At 43.5% G+C, this 16,007-nt stretch overlaps 1 protein-coding gene across 4 annotated transcripts in view; it reads left to right on the forward strand.

The window, feature by feature from the left end:
- Positions 1 to 3,020: 3,020 nt before the first annotated feature.
- Positions 3,021 to 16,007, forward strand: part of FEZ2 (fasciculation and elongation protein zeta 2) — a 68,102-nt gene continuing 55,115 nt past the window's right edge. For all 4 annotated transcript variants that reach the window (XR_012318099.1, XM_073672560.1, XM_073672559.1 and 1 more), the window contains exon 1: positions 3,021 to 3,606. Coding sequence is in view for 3 of the 4 variants with exons in the window: in XM_073672560.1 (XP_073528661.1) it covers positions 3,257 to 3,606 (350 nt within the window). In the remaining variant the exon portion in view is untranslated. The remainder of the gene's footprint in view (positions 3,607 to 16,007) is intronic.

Raw genomic sequence — 16,007 nt, forward strand, 5'->3', positions numbered from 1 at the left:
CACCACACGTACTGGAGACACTGACTTGTGTAAGAGGCCAAAAGTGTGCAGCGCATGCACTGTGAGAATTCAGAAACCTGCAGTCACATAGGGTGAGTGCAGAATTTTATCTGAAACCTGGACAAGCCCTTTAATAATAAAATGAAGCCCTGTAGCATGCCAATTCTAACAGCGTTTAATATCCTGTCAGGATTCAGCTCTGTTGCAAGTTCCAGCAGTCATCAGATGGCCACTTCACTCATATGCGATTTTCATACTTATGGTAATAACAACCGTTTAGTGACACAACTACCTTTTCTTCCCGCTTCTCTCAGTTTTTCACTGAACATTGAGAGAATTAGGAAGAGCTGCTCATCAGCACATGACTAAGTATGGAAATCACATATGTGCTTGGGGGGGGTAGGGGCACCAGAAAACAACATCTGCAAGGAGTTCGTATGTTCTCCCCTTTCCAGTTTCCTCCCACACTCCAAAAGACATAGTGATAGGGAATCTAGATTGAGAGCCCCAATGGGGACAGTTCCCATAATGTCTGTAAAGCGCTGTGGAATTAGTGGCGCTATATAAGTGAGTAAAATAAATAATTAAATAAAACCTAGATGCACCTTTGTAGCCTAACTACAGTATATCCGATCTTGCAATTTCATTTAGTTGGACCAAAACTCCAAGCATCACGCCCGCTGTTTTGGGGTCATATTTCCCTCAGATTTTTCATTCACCTCCTACGTCCGATCACTCCCTTGCTCATGTCACCTATACCTCCAAAACATCTCTAGAATTCTTTTCTTATCTTTGCAAAAACTCTTAGGCTATGTGCCCACGTTGCAGACCTGAAGCATATTTTTTATGCTTCTCCCTGGCGGGAAAATCGCATGCGGATATTACATGCGGTTTTCCCGCCAGGTAGAAGCGTTTGTGAGGCGTCTTTGCATGCATTTCCGCATGCGGGTTATCAAGCACTTCTCCAAGCATCACTTGGAAAAGTGCTTGACAACTTGTTCAGAATGGTAAAAAATAAAAAAATAAACTTTATACTCACCTTCTGATGCATTCTCTGCCCCGTCCGGAGGCTTGAGCGGCTCACGCTGTTGTGTGCAGGACCTGCGGTGACGTCATTGAGTCATGTGGTGGGTCACATGACTCAATGACGTGGCAGGTCCTTCAGACAACAGCGCGACGGAGGGAAAACATCAGAAGATAAGTATAAACTTTATTTTATTCTTTTTTTTACAGGTTCTTTGGTACCCAGGTCTGGATGAGAGTCTCCTCTCATCCAGACTTGGGTACCATCCGCACATTGATTCCGCTGCGCTTCCGCAAAATTAATGAACATGCTGCGGATTTTTGACCGCAGCATATACGCTGCGGAAAAATCCGCAGCATGGGCATTGACATTGCGGAATGCCATTGGGGACCATGGGGTGCGGATATACATGCGTTTTTCAAGCGTTTACGCTGCGGAAATTCCGCAGCATATACGCTTGAAAAACGCTACGTGGGCACACAGCCTTACTGTGTCCCTTATTCATTGTCATCTGGACTATTGCAACTCTCTAATCAGTCTTCCTTTTACTAAACTCTCCCCTCTCCAATCCATCCTGAATAGTGAAGCCTTTCCAACCGCTACACCGATGCCTCTACTCTGTGCCAGTCATTGCACTGGTTGCCATTCAATATAGAGTCCAATATAAACTTATCACTCTCACGCACAAAGTTCTCCATGGTTCAGCACCACCCTACATCTTTACATCTCCTCCCTCGTCTCAGTCTAGCACCCTACTTGTGCTCTTTTCTGCTAATAACCTAAGACTAACATCCTCCACAATCTGAACCTCCCACTCCTATCTCCAAGACTTCTCACGTGCTGCGCCATTTCTCTGGAATGCACTACCCAGGACAATTCGATGAAGCCCCAATATCAGTTTTAAGCGTGGCCTACATATGCATTTCTTTAGACTGGCCTATCGCCTCACCTCACTGATATAACTAACCTTGTTTTGTTCTTACAAAACTTTCTTTAAAATCAGGACCCCCGTAGCATCTGTTCACACACCCCCATCAGTTATTAGCCCTCTGTACTTGTAATGATACTATCTGGTGATCGGTTCATGCAGTGTTATGTGAATCCTCCTATGTATTTTATTGATGACTGGTCCGTACAATACAAGCGTTTTTTACCATTCACCTTTCGTGTCCCCCCTATTTCCCCATAGACTGTAAGCTGGAGAGCAGGGACCTCACTCTTGTTGAATTATGTGTTATTCTGTTACCTCCGAAATGTAAAACGCTGCGGAATATGTTGGCGCTATAGAAATAAAAATTATTACTATACTATCTCAAAATCTGCACCCACTATGCCACGTGTGACTCCATCCACAGCATGTTATTTCTGTTTAGGAAATGCAACTTCTTGGTGTGGATTTTACCCATTTATATCTATGGGGATCCTTACATCCGCCTGTTATTCCACTGAGCAGCTGTTGTTTTGTGTTTCTGCAGAAAATAATGTATAGATAACTGAGGAAAATAGAACATTTTTCAGGCAGAAACACTGATTTCAGTTTATACATCTGTGTATAAAAGCTGCACTGAATCTGCGCTGTGTGAACCCGGCCTAATGCCATCGTTTTTCAAGATTATGGGAAATCCCATTGGGAACACGGCCTTAGACGCATTGCTTTCCAGAATGCAAGGACTCTGCTGACACCGATTCTTCGGGCTGGGCGCCTCTGGCTGTTTATAGGGGAGCTCAGAGTTAATGGGGGCTGTTACTATGGTTGCCCTTGTGGCTATAACGCGTCCTATGTCTTTATGAATAATGTTTAGGAGCAGGCAAGCATTACCCGCCATGCCACGGCTGACTGTCATATTTCTGCTACGGACACAAGGAAAAGTTCTCACAGAAAACAAACAGAGCCAGAAAGCCACAAGTCACGTGACTGCTCCCCTCAGTTGTAAACACGAGTGACGTCCTGCCAGAAGCCAACATGGCCGCCGCGCTGCCTCCTCCCGCATGACGTGCACTGACTCCTCCCACATTCCCCTTCATTCAAGGCTTAGCTCCCGCAAGGACGTCCAGTGCTCTGCCCGCACTACAGTCAGTGACAGGACGTGCCGCCTCTGATACCGAGAGGTCGGACGGGTGGCCGGAGTGTCGGCTTGTGTCACGTTCGGGAGTGCAGCCACCAGTCCAGAATCAGTGGGGGTGTCGGGAGCGCCCCCTCCAGCTCACGGAGCCCGGGACCCCCGCACGGACATGGCGGCGCCGCTCGCACAGTTTGACGAGGACTGGCAGGACTTCTATGAGTTCCGTCCTCCGTCCTCTTCTCCTGGGACGAAGAACCGTCTGGATCATGTGAACTCCAACTCCCCCGGTCCGTGCCCCGGAGCGGATCCCCCGGTGGGCGGCCGGAGCTCCCTGGAGGACCTGACCGAGCTGGACAACAACTTCTCGGGGGACATCATGGGGGGCTTCAAGTCCATGGAGGATCTGGTCAACGACTTTGACGAGAAGCTGACGGTGTGTTTCCACAACTACAGCACCGACACCGGCCACATAGCCCCAGTCCGGCCCATCACCGAGGACGGCGTCATGAAGGAGGACGAGTGAGTGCGGGGCATAGCCCAAACTAATGGGGGCACAAGCACCAGACGGCTCGTGTGTGACTGGGGGTCGGAGCGCCCCGCTGCCTGGCGGCCCCCAGGGGAAGGGTCGGAGCGCCCCCGCTGCCTGGCGGCCCCCGGGGGGAGGGTCGGAGCGCCCCCGCTGCCTGGCGGCCCCCGGGGGGAGGGTCGGAGCGCCCCCGCTGCCTGGCGGCCCCCGGGGGAAGGGTCGGAGCGCCCCCGCTGCCTGGCGGCCCCCGGGGGAAGGGTCGGAGCGCCCCCGCTGCCTGGCGGCCCCCGGGGGAAGGGTCGGAGCGCCCCCGCTGCCTGGCGGCCCCCGGGGGGAGGGTCGGAGCGCCCCCGCTGCCTGGCGGCCCCCGGGGGGAGGGTCGGAGCGCCCCCGCTGCCTGGCGGCCCCCGGGGGGAGGGTCGGAGCGCCCCCGCTGCCTGGTGGCCCCCGGGGGAAGGGTCGGAGCGCCCCCGCTGCCTGGCGGCCCCCGGGGGGAGGGTCGGAGCGCCCCCGCTGCCTGGCGGCCCCCGGGGGGAGGGTCGGAGCGCCCCCGCTGCCTGGCGGCCCCCGGGGGAAGGGTCGGAGCGCCCCCGCTGCCTGGCGGCCCCCGGGGGAAGGGTCGGAGCGCCCCCGCTGCCTGGCGGCCCCCGGGGGAAGGGTCGGAGCCACACAATGATAACTTGCGGTGCTGTATCTAGTGCCACACAGCCATGCATCGTAGTGCCAGTGATACAGCTTAGCGGTACATAGTGAAACAGTGTAGCTGAGTACGTTAATTGGCAAAAGTTTTCACACTGGCAAACATTTCATTTTTAACAAGGTTTGATTCTTTGGTGTTTTTAGATCCTAGCTGGCCTGTGGAGTCAGTAAAACAAACCACCAACTCAGACTCCTCAATTTCCCCGCCTCCACAGCCCTGCCTCACTACTGAGCGTGTACATAAAGTGCAGCACAGATTCATCTCATGGCCTCACTACTGAGCGTGTACATAAAGTGCAGCACAGATTCATCTCACTGCCTCACTACTGAGCGTGTACATAAAGTACAGCACAGATTTATCTCACTGCCTCACTACTGAGCGTGTACATAAAGTACAGCACAGATTTATCTCACTGCCTCACTACTGAGCGTGTACATAAAGTACAGCACAGATTCATCTCACGGCCTCACTACTGAGCGTGTACATAAAGTGCAGCACAGATTCATCTCACTGCCTCACTACTGAGCGTGTACATAAAGTGCAGCACAGATTCATCTCACTACTGAGCATGTACATAAAGTGCAGCACAGATTCATCTCACTGCCTCACTACTGAGCGTGTACATAAAGTGCAGCACAGATTCATCTCACTACTGAGCGTGTACATAAAGTGCAGCACAGATTCATCTCACTGCCTCACTACTGAGCGTGTACATAAAGTGCAGCACAGATTCATCTCACTGCCTCACTACTGAGCGTGTACATAAAGTGCAGCACAGATTCATCTCACTGCCTCACTACTGAGCGTGTACATAAAGTGCAGCACAGATTCATCTCACTGCCTCACTACTGAGCGTGTACATAAAGTGCAGCACAGATTCATCTCACTGCCTCACTACTGAGCGTGTACATAAAGTGCAGCACAGATTCATCTCACTGCCTCACTACTGAGCGTGTACATAAAGTGCAGCACAGATTCATCTCACTGCCTCACTACTGAGCGTGTACATAAAGTGCAGCACAGATTCAGCTCAACTAAAAGCCCAGATCCTTAGATCAGGAACAGAACAGACATTTATAGGACATTTCATAACTTTCCCAAATGATTATGAAAACATTTACAGCACATCCTGCATAATACTACTGTACCCAATTTACTATATATTTTAGGAGTCTAGGTCGATCCATTTTATACCGACTCCAGCAAAATGGACACCGACTCCAGACTCCACAGTCCTGGATCTTAGTTGGATGTTTCTCTGGTTACTGAAGTAGTTATCAGCATTTTATTATTTTTTTTACACTTTTATTGTCAAAATATTAACAACTTGTATATTGGAAATAGATTGGTCCAAAAAACAAGAAACTGAGTTTGCAAAATCATAAAATTTAACTTTTATTGAAATAAAATTACAACACTGGATAAGTGTGGCTAAAAGAATACACCAGTATACTTCATGTGATGGGTATCGTCACCAAATGACATTCAAAATACTATTCCAAAAATGCAACACCAGGCATAATTAATGGTATGCAGATATATAGCTACACTCTACCATATCACTGTTATTATAGTTGCAAAAGCAATCCTATATTATCAAAATTGGTATAAATGGGCTAAAATAGCAAAAAAATGAACTCTAAATTATATGTGAAGCGTATAGGATTACACATACATTTGTTGTTGTGTAAGGACATGAGTGGATAAATTTATTACCTTGGGTTGATTATTACGTTTGTGACTGTGGGTTGATCCATAATCCTCACGTAATTTACTCTTTTCACCATTTCTTGTACGCATAGGTCGACTAGTGGAAATTTCATGTTCAAAGCTTGAAGTAGCATTACTGGCCATCGATGACGTAGATGATATGGAAGAGTTTCTCATCATTTTGTTTTTCTCATCCACTTTTTTGTATTGCCAGCGGAATACTCTCTTATTTTCATAATCCCCAATGTTTCGTAGATATTTTTTGGATTTCATTTTACTAATGTTATCCTCCCATTTTTCCATCTCTTTATTCATGTCAAGAAAAATTTTTTCCAGCATTTCGGCTGGAATATCACGTGACATTTGTTTATGGATTTGATCCAATTCTTGATCAATTTCTCCCAGTATAATGGTATTCCTTTCATTGATAATTTCAATAACATAGTAACATAGTTCTTAAGGTTGAAGGAAGGCTAAGTCCATCTAGTTCAACCCATAGCCTAACATGTTGATCCAGAGGAAGGCAAAAAAAAAACATGTGGCAAACACTAAGCTCCACATTGGGGAAAAAAATTCCTTCCCGACTCAATACGACAATCAGACTAGTTCCCTGGATCAACGCCCTATCAAGGAATCTAGTATTTATAACCCGTAATATTATACTTTTCAAGAAAGGCATCCAGGCCCTTATTAAATTTTAACAGTGAATCACTCATTACAACATCATGCGGCAGAGTTCCATAGTCTCACTGCTCTTACAGTAAAGAATCCCAGTCTGTGATTATGATTAAACCTTCTTTCCTCCAGACATAGAAGATGCCCCCTTGTCCCCGTCTCAGGCCTCAGAGTAAAAAGATCAGTAGAAAGGTCTTTGTACTGTCCCCTCATATACTTGTACATAGTAATAAGATCACCCCTAAGCCTTCTTTTTTCCACAGTAAATAACCCTAAGTGTAATAACCTGTCTTGGTATTGCAGACCACCAGTCCTCTAATAACCTTGGTTGCTCTTCTCTGCACCCTCTCTAGTTCAGCTATGTCTCTTATACACCGGAGACCAGAACTGTACACAGTATTCAAAGTGTGGTCGCACTAGTGACTTGTATAGAGGTAAAATTATGTTCTCCTCATGAGCATCTATGCCTCTTTTAATGCATCCCATTATTTTATTTGCCTTTGCAGCAGCTGCCTGACACTGGCCACTAAACATGAGCTTGTCGTTCACCAATACACCCAGGTCTTTTTCAGTGACAGTTTTGCCCGGTGTTTTACAATTAAGCATATAATTATACATTTTATTTCCTCTGCCCAAGTGCATTACCTTACATTTATCCCCATTAAAGCTCATTTGCCATTTATCAGCCCAAGCTTCTAGTTTACATAGATCCTCCTGTAATATAAAATTGTCCTCCTCTGTATTGATTACCCTGCAGAGTTTAGTGTCATCTGCAAATATTGAAATACTACTCTGTATGCCCCCTACAACGTCATTAATTAAATATGTTAAAAAGAAGGGGGCCCAATGCTGACCCCTGTGGTACCCCACTGTTAACTGAGACCCAGTCTGAGTGTGTTCCATTAAAAACCACCCTTTGTTTCCTATCACTGAGCCAATTCTTAACCCACATACATATATTTTCCCCTATCCCCAATGTTCTCATTTTATGTATCAACCTTTTGTGTGGAACCGTATCAAAAGCTTTTGAAAAGTCCATATACACAACATTCACTGCATTTCCTTGGTCCAGTCCAGAACTTGCCTCCTCATAAATACTGATCAGATTAGTTTGACAGGAACGGTCCCTTGTAAACCCATGTTGATATTGGGTCATGAGGTTATTCTTCTTCAGATACTCTAGTATAGCATCTCTTAGGAAACCCTCCAGGATTTTACCCACAGTAGAGGTTAAGCTTACTGGCCTATAATTTCCAAGTTCGGTTTTTGTCCCCTTTTTGAATATTGGCACCACATTTGCTATACGCCAGTCCTGTGGTACAGACCCTGTTATTATGGAATCTTTAAAGATTAAAAATAATGGTCTATCTATGACGTTACTTAATTCCTGCAGTACTCGCGGGTGTATCCCATCCGGGCCCGGGGATTTGTCAACTTTAGTGATTTTTAGACACCGCCATACTTCCTGCTGGGTTAAGCAAGTGACATTTAATGGAGAATTTTTGTTATCACTAATCATGTTTTCTGTCATGCGATTTTCTTGTGTAAATACGATTGAAAAAAAATCATTTTGCATATTCGCTTTTTCCTCATCCACCATTTCACCCAGACTATTTTTAAGGGGGCCAACACTATCATTATTTAGTTTTTTACTATTTATGTAGTTAAAGAATATTTTGGGGTTATTTTTACTTTCTCTGGCAATGATTCTCTCTGCCTCAATCTTTGCTGCCTTGATTTGTTTTTTACATAATTTATTTAATTTTCTATATTTATTTAATGCATCATCACTACCTACTTGCTTTAGTTCTCTAAATGCTTTCTTTTTGTCACTTATTGCGCCCCTTACAGCTCTATTTTGCCATAATGGTCTCCTATTTCTAGCATGTTTATTCCCATAGGGTATATATTGTGCACAGGTCCTATTCAGGGTGTTAATAAATGTCTCCCATTTGCTTTGTGTAGCTTTATGTCTCAGGATATCGTCCCAGTTTATTGCACTAAGATCATCTCTCAACCGTTGGAAGTTAGCCTTCCTGAAGTTTAGTGTCCTTGTAACCCCTCTACTACACATCTTATTAAAGGTTACATGAAAACTTATTATTTTGTGATCACTATTACCCAAGTGACCCCCAACTCGTATATTTGATATGCGGTCTAGCCTATTGGTTAATATTAGGTCTAGCAGTGCCCCCCTTTTGTTGGGTCCTGAACCAGTTGTGAAAGGTAATTGTCTCTCATAGTTGTCAAAAACCTATTACCTTTGCTTGAACTACATGTTTCTGTCCCCCAATGTATTTCAAGGTAGTTGAAGTCTCCCATAATAATGACTTCTCCTTGAGTCGCTGCTTCATCTATTTGCTTTACGAGGATATTCTCCGCTACTTCCATTATTTTTGGAGACCTATAACAAACCCCTATCAGTAATTTATTATTTTTTCCCCCCTCCCCTTATCTCCACCCATAAGGACTCTACATTTTCATTAGATTCACATATATCCTCCCGCAAGACAGGTTTTAAGGACGATTTTACATATAAACCCCCCCCCCCCCTCGCTTGTTTGTATGGTCATTTCTGAAGAGACTATAGCCCTGTAAATTAACTGCCCAGTCATGGCTCTCGTCCAGCCACGTCTCAGATATCCCTACCATGTCATAATTATTTTCCAACAAAATTAATTCTAATTCCTCCATTTTGTTGGTGAGGCTTCTGGCATTAGTGTACATGCATTTTATGTATCTCTCTGTACCTCTATTCCTTCTTACATTATTGACTGTTCTAACCCCACCCCCAATTTCTTTATTTGTGCACTATCTCCCCACCTATAAAATGAATACCCCCCCCCCCCAATCCCTAGTTTAAACACTCCTCCAACCTTCTAGCCATTTTCTCCCCCAGCACAGCTGCACCCTCCCCATTATGGTGCAGCCGGTCCCTAGCGTAGAGTCTGTAGCCAACTGAGAAGTCGGCCCAGTTCTCCAGGAACCCAAATCTCTCCTTCCTACACCAGTTCTTGAGCCACTTATTTATCTCTCTAATCTCCCGTTGCCTCTCTGGCGTGGTACCGGTAGTATTTCTGAGAATACCACCTTGGAGGTCCTTGCTTTCAGCTTGCAGCCTAATTCCCTGAAATCATCTTTAAGGACCTTCCACCTACCTTTAACTTTGTCATTTGTGCCAATGTGCACCATGACCGCTGGGTCCTCACCAGCCCCTCCAGTAATCTGTCAACCTGATCAGCGACGTGCCGGACTCGAGCGCCAGGTAGGCAGCACACTGTTCGACGATCCCTGTCTTTGTGACAGATTGCCCTATCTGTTCCCCTAATAATTGAGTCCCCCACTACCAGCACCTGCCTGGCCTGCCCTACTCTCCTGTTTCCCTCTTTACTGGAGCTGACACTCCTCCGGCTTTCAGGGGACATGCCTTGCTGCAGCAGTGCTACTCCTGTACCATCACTCCCCTCATCTGCCAACTTTGCAAACTTATTTGGGTGTGCCAGATCAGGACTAGCCTCCCTGGCACTCTTCCCTCTATCCCCCCATCTAACTGTAACCCAACTAGCAGCCTCACTGTCCTGCAGCTCCTGACTACCACACTCCCCCCACATCTACCCCAGTGAGCTGCTGCTCAGTGAGCAGCAGACTCCTTTCCATGTTGTCAATGGATCTCAGTGTTGCCAGCTGCTCATTTAGATCCAGTATCTGGGCTTCCAAACGCACAACGTGCACACATCTCGCGCAGCAGTAAGCAACCCCGACCGGCTGTTCAAGGAATGCATACATGTGGCAAGATGTACACTGGATAGCATTGTCAATAATGGAGCTCATTTCCTAATGGGGATTGCAATAGACAGAATGTTAAGTAAAAAGAAAAGCAAAGAATTAATGAAATACAGACAGCAATTCAGTCCAAAGTCCTCCCTTCCAAACTCCCTGAATCCAAGTCACTGAAAAACAAGTCACACACTTACTTTCGTTCGCACTTACGCTCCGGTCACACTCAGCTCGTTCACACTCGCAAATTAAGAGATTTAAAGAGTTTTGTTTTTTTGTTTTTTTTTCCTTTTCCAGCAATGCACCCTTCACCTCAATGCACTTCCAAATAAATGTCAATGAACAGGATGAAGCCGCCATTTCCCATTTTTTGTTCAGTTCGACATCTTCCAAACCAAATGTAGGGAATAATTGGATTCTTAACCCCCTGGGAATAATTTTTTGTTTAAGATAATTATCCAAAGAGTCTTTAGTCCACCATATTTTGATCTTTTTCTGCAGTAAATTTCTATACTTTTTAAAAAGCTCTTTATGTTCGTTCTGTGTAGAATTAAAAACAAATGAAGTAGTGGGTTTGAATAGATCACAAGCCTTATCCTACTAAGACTGCATCCTGGCTTTGAGGTCCATACTCTTGGAACTAAATCTGTTATAAAACAGGATATAAATATTAACTTTCACAAGTCCCACAATGGTATCCCATATGAATAATAATAGTGATCACATATAATAACAACAACTTGTATATTGGAAAAAGATTGGTCCAAAACACAAGAAACTGAGTTTGCTAAATCATAAAATTTAACTTTTATTGAAATAAAATTACAACACTGGATAAGTGTGGCTAAAAGAATACACCAGTATAGGTGTGGGTGGTTGTCCCGTACGTACATTCATTAGCTGTCCATTAGCTCACCAGGTAATGAACACTATGGCTCTATACGCTTCACATATAATTTAGAGTTCATTTTTTTGCTATTTTTGCCCATTTATACCAATTTTGATAATATAGGATTGCTTTTGCAACTATAATAAGTGATCTGGTAGAGTGTAGCTATTTTTCATATATATCTGCATACCATTATTTATGCCTGGTGTTGCATTTTTGGAATAGTATTTTGAATGTCATTTGGTGACTATACCCATCACATGAAGTATACTGGTGTATTCTTTTAGCCACACTTTTCCAGTGTTGTAATTTTATTTCAATAAAAGTTACATTTTATGATTTTGCAAACTCAGTTTCTTGTTTTTTGGACCAATCTATTTCCAATATACAAGTTGTTGTTATATCATATCTTTGGAGTTATGTTATCACTATTATTATTCATATGGGATACCATTGTGGGACTTGTGAAAGTTAACTTTTATTGACAAATATATACAGTTTATGGAAATATTTATAGAGATGTCCCTTATTTTTCATTGCTTCTACAGTTCACCCTGACAGCTGGGTATCAGTTTCTGAGCCAAATACTGTCCGACAACCCATTCTTGTCTAATCTGTTTTTTTTGTTGCCCTTGACTGACATCTGCCTGCTGCCATGTCTGAGCAAGCTCTGCACTCGTGTTAACACAATCCCATAGCTGAATCCTTTTTAAGAGATTGTCCTGGCTTTTGCTGGACTTTCTTGGGCACCTTGAAGGCTTCTTCACAACAATTGCACCGTTTTGAAGTTTGTGATGATCCAATTGATTTGTTGATTTAAGGGTGATCTTAGAAGGAGCAATGTCCTTGCTTGTAAAGCCAGTTGATGCAAAGCGATGATGACTGATTTTGTTTCCAGGTTAGCAACCATGGTTGACAGAAGACAATGACCTGCATTGTTCTCGCCAGTCTTGATGAGGGGATGTGTTAGTCAGAGCCTCCTAATTCATGAAGAGGTAAATGCATCTTCATGAATCAGGGGCGTCGGATAAGTGGCAGACACCTCGCCACAAATCCCACTCCAGTCTCTGATGGATTAAGTTTTGTGACCGTGAACGCTGCTGCCTATCATGAATGTAACGAGCATCGGTCGCCAGACCTCTGTTCCAGGTTAGTCCATTTTGCCAAAAGTTGGGCAACAATGGAATGAGAATTCTAAAAATCACAATTTTTGCACAGCTTCGAGTTGCTTTCAATAGTTTTTAAGCATTTTATGCCAGAATACTGACATAACAGTTTTGGTGAATCAGGCCCAAAGATTTCAAGCGTCAGAACGAGACATTTTTACGTTGTAAAAGGAACAACCCGCTCACACACAGACCCCAGTGTCATTCGGCAGTGTGGAATTTCACTCACGTGAGTGAGAAGACGACCGGAGTCGCGCTGGAAACCTGGGAAGACTGTGATTGTTGTGTAATGTAGAAGTAATAATTATACTCGGCACAGAAATCAAATCTTTGAAGATATGTCACATCTGAACCGATGATTGAACTTCACCAAATTCTGTGTTCATTGCCCTTTTAACATGTATTGTATCAATAGAGAGAGGGCAGTAGAATCTCCTTCTGAGTAAAGGGGGCATCATAGCAGTTAGTCTTCACCCACTAGCTCAGAGACACCTGAAAGTTTTCACAAGAGAAAACTGGTGAAATATACAGGATAGAACTCATACAATGGACAAAAGTAGTATTATTTCTCATATATTCATGCATGATGGCTTATTGTGAACAGGAATGACGTGTTAAAATGCGTTAATCATCAGGATTTGATAGTATCCCTTTAAACCCAAATCGTTACTCATGTTTTACCATACACCACAGTGGTGGCATAGATGTTTCACTCGTCAGAACAGGACAGCCAGGAGATTAAAACCTCTTTCCATGTTCTGGTCCTATCAGGGTAGGGATGAGAGGTCTATGTGCTTTTCCTGTACCTGGTGGCAGGATCTGTGTTCTTATAGATGGATTACCCTGGATTTCTAGCTGTGCTTTGACACCCAGATCTCTGATGACTCTTGGTCATGCTGAGGAGCTGCTCTCATTGGGCCTCCAGGATCTGACCTGCCACGTTCCTTGCTTGGTGCAATTTCCAGACATCCCAGTACAGTGAAGGTAGAATCATGGTCTTCCAAAATGTTTGTTGTTCTCACACTTTGCAAGAAATCAGTTTTTACTATTCATGAGTGGAAGGTAGCAACCGAAAAGAAAGCTAGTGGTTTCCAGGAAAATGAAGAATCCACTAAAGATGGAAAAATATGTGACAAAAGCACAAAAAGTTATGTACAAGTGGTACAGAAGACTACCTTTTGAAGACTCCTCACACTCCTGTGAACTTTTGGTCTGGTGGTTGCTTTGTAGGATGTGCCATGCCTCTGCTGCCCTTTTTTGAAGTCTAATATTGCTGCTAATGATGCAGGATCCTCTTCATATGGTTAAATTGGCTTAAAAATGTTGGTAGGAAGTACATTATGAAAATAATTTGTATTCCTGTGCTTGAGAGGATAGTATCTCATCGGTAAACACTATTTACCTGCAGATATGGAGTTAATCTGCAGGTAAATAGCATTGCAATGCTGACCTCCCACATTACTGAAAATGCGTCTACTGGGGAGAAATAAACTTATTTCCCCCCGAGAGCCGCCGACTTTCAGTCAAGGGAGCATGCTTGAAGCGGCTTCTGTCCTTGTTCACAGCAGAGTGAGCAGTGACTGTAAGCACTCTCTGGCACTTTGACACCTTGTTCTGGCACAGATTAACTCTATCTGTAGGTAAATAGCGTTTTCCAAGGTGACAGGTTCCTCTTAAACTACCTGCTGGACACTTCGTAGATGCTGCTAAAGAGTCAATACGCGTGGCGGGTCATGGGGAGGTCCCGTTCAGCTCTGCAAGACGATCGCACTGGCAAGGTGACCCAATTTCTAAAACCAAACTTTATGCTGTTGGCTTAGTAGGAAAGCTAGTCAGCAGTTCTTTCAAGAATTTGAAGAGCAAAAGAAGAAGTCGAGATGTAATTCACTGGAGAGTAGCCTGTTCAGGTCCCCACAAATATTTTCGTCCTTCCAGAAATAAAATCCTTGAATACCAGGGTAAGGGGAAAATGAGGTGTTGGATTTACAGGAAGCAGAGGCAGAGATTTCATCCTCCATCCCAATCGGCTAAATAAGGAACATTTTATTGCATAAAAGTTGGAGGGAGATTATTAAACTTGACTCACCTGTGGGAACTTTTCACAAAAAATTCCCGGATCCTAACTACCATCAAGAATGGCTGCAGAGTAGAGTTGGTTTCCAATGCTGTTTTAAAGATTTCTGATTTTAACACAATTTTCCAGTTCTTCAAATAATTGTAGAAGGTGTATTGAAGTTAGTCCACCTGGGGGACTGCCATTCCAGTAACGGAGCAAGGTGTAGGGCACTATTCTTGACTACTTAGTGCAAACGGTTCATACCGTACACTGATAAATGACGTTTGATCTGTTGAATTGTGTATAGATGGTTCAAGATCAAAACTACGGAAGGTATACAGTTTAAATTAGTAAATATAATAAGCATACAGTTTCAGTAATAGTTAATGAATCATATAATAATTACGTACCATTTCTTCTATGTTTGAATAGGCTGCCATCACTATTTGCTCTTTGCTAATTTTTGCACACTTTGGCACAAAGTTCTTTATTGGCATTCATTTCTTGGTGTACTTTTATTAATCTTATTATCAACTGTTCATGGTATTCTTGAATATAACTAGTCATTGTTAACTTCCCAAAATCAAAAAGCCCCTCTGGATAAGGTCTGGTGACCCTTGTGGCCATTCAACCTATCCACTTATAATCCTATAAAATTAATAAGAATAGACACTGCCTACATATACATCCTCCTGTGTAAAGACCACAATTCGGTTAATCCAAAATTACATGCTCTTAGCCACAATGGGTTTAAAAGATGCCTATTTTTATCTACCCATTCATGCTGGATGATGGTTCCATTGGCCAAAAAGGGGTTGATTCTGCCTTCCAAAAAAAATTGTAGTTGGAAGACCCTCTGTTTCTTATACAGAGCAAAGATCTTCTGAGACAATGTTCTCCTAGCTGCCTGGTTACTGAGGAGTCAGTCTTCCAGTAAGGCTATGTGCACACTGTCTTTTTGCTGACTTTTCAGAGCAGAAACTCCTTTTTTGATGAGTTTTGAGATCTAGAGGAGGATTGGAGAGTTTCTACAGAAAAGGTCTCTCTCTATCTGTACATAAAAAAACACTGATGGAACAAGTATGTGGAAAAACTGACATATAAATGAGGCCTAAAGGTAGTTTTTCTACTTGAAATAACATCTGCCAGCAGAGAATTGAGCCTCAGACAATTTCTGTTCCGGAAACTTAATTAACCATCTCTGAAGTTGTACTTGGGCAAAAAGGATGACCATATAAATTTTTATGTATTATGTATATACAGTACAGACCAAAAGTTTGGACACACCTTCTCATTTAAAGATTTTTCTGTTTTTTCATGACTATGAAAATTGTACATTCACACTGGAGGCATCAAAACTATGAATTAACACATGTGGAATTATATACTTAACAAAAAAGTGTGAAACAACTGAAAATATG

Source organism: Phyllobates terribilis, unplaced genomic scaffold, assembly GCF_046119375.1.
Source record: "Phyllobates terribilis strain yellow unplaced genomic scaffold, ASM4611937v1 Scaffold_3__8_contigs__length_932513732, whole genome shotgun sequence".
Taxonomy (NCBI): domain Eukaryota; kingdom Metazoa; phylum Chordata; class Amphibia; order Anura; family Dendrobatidae; genus Phyllobates; species Phyllobates terribilis.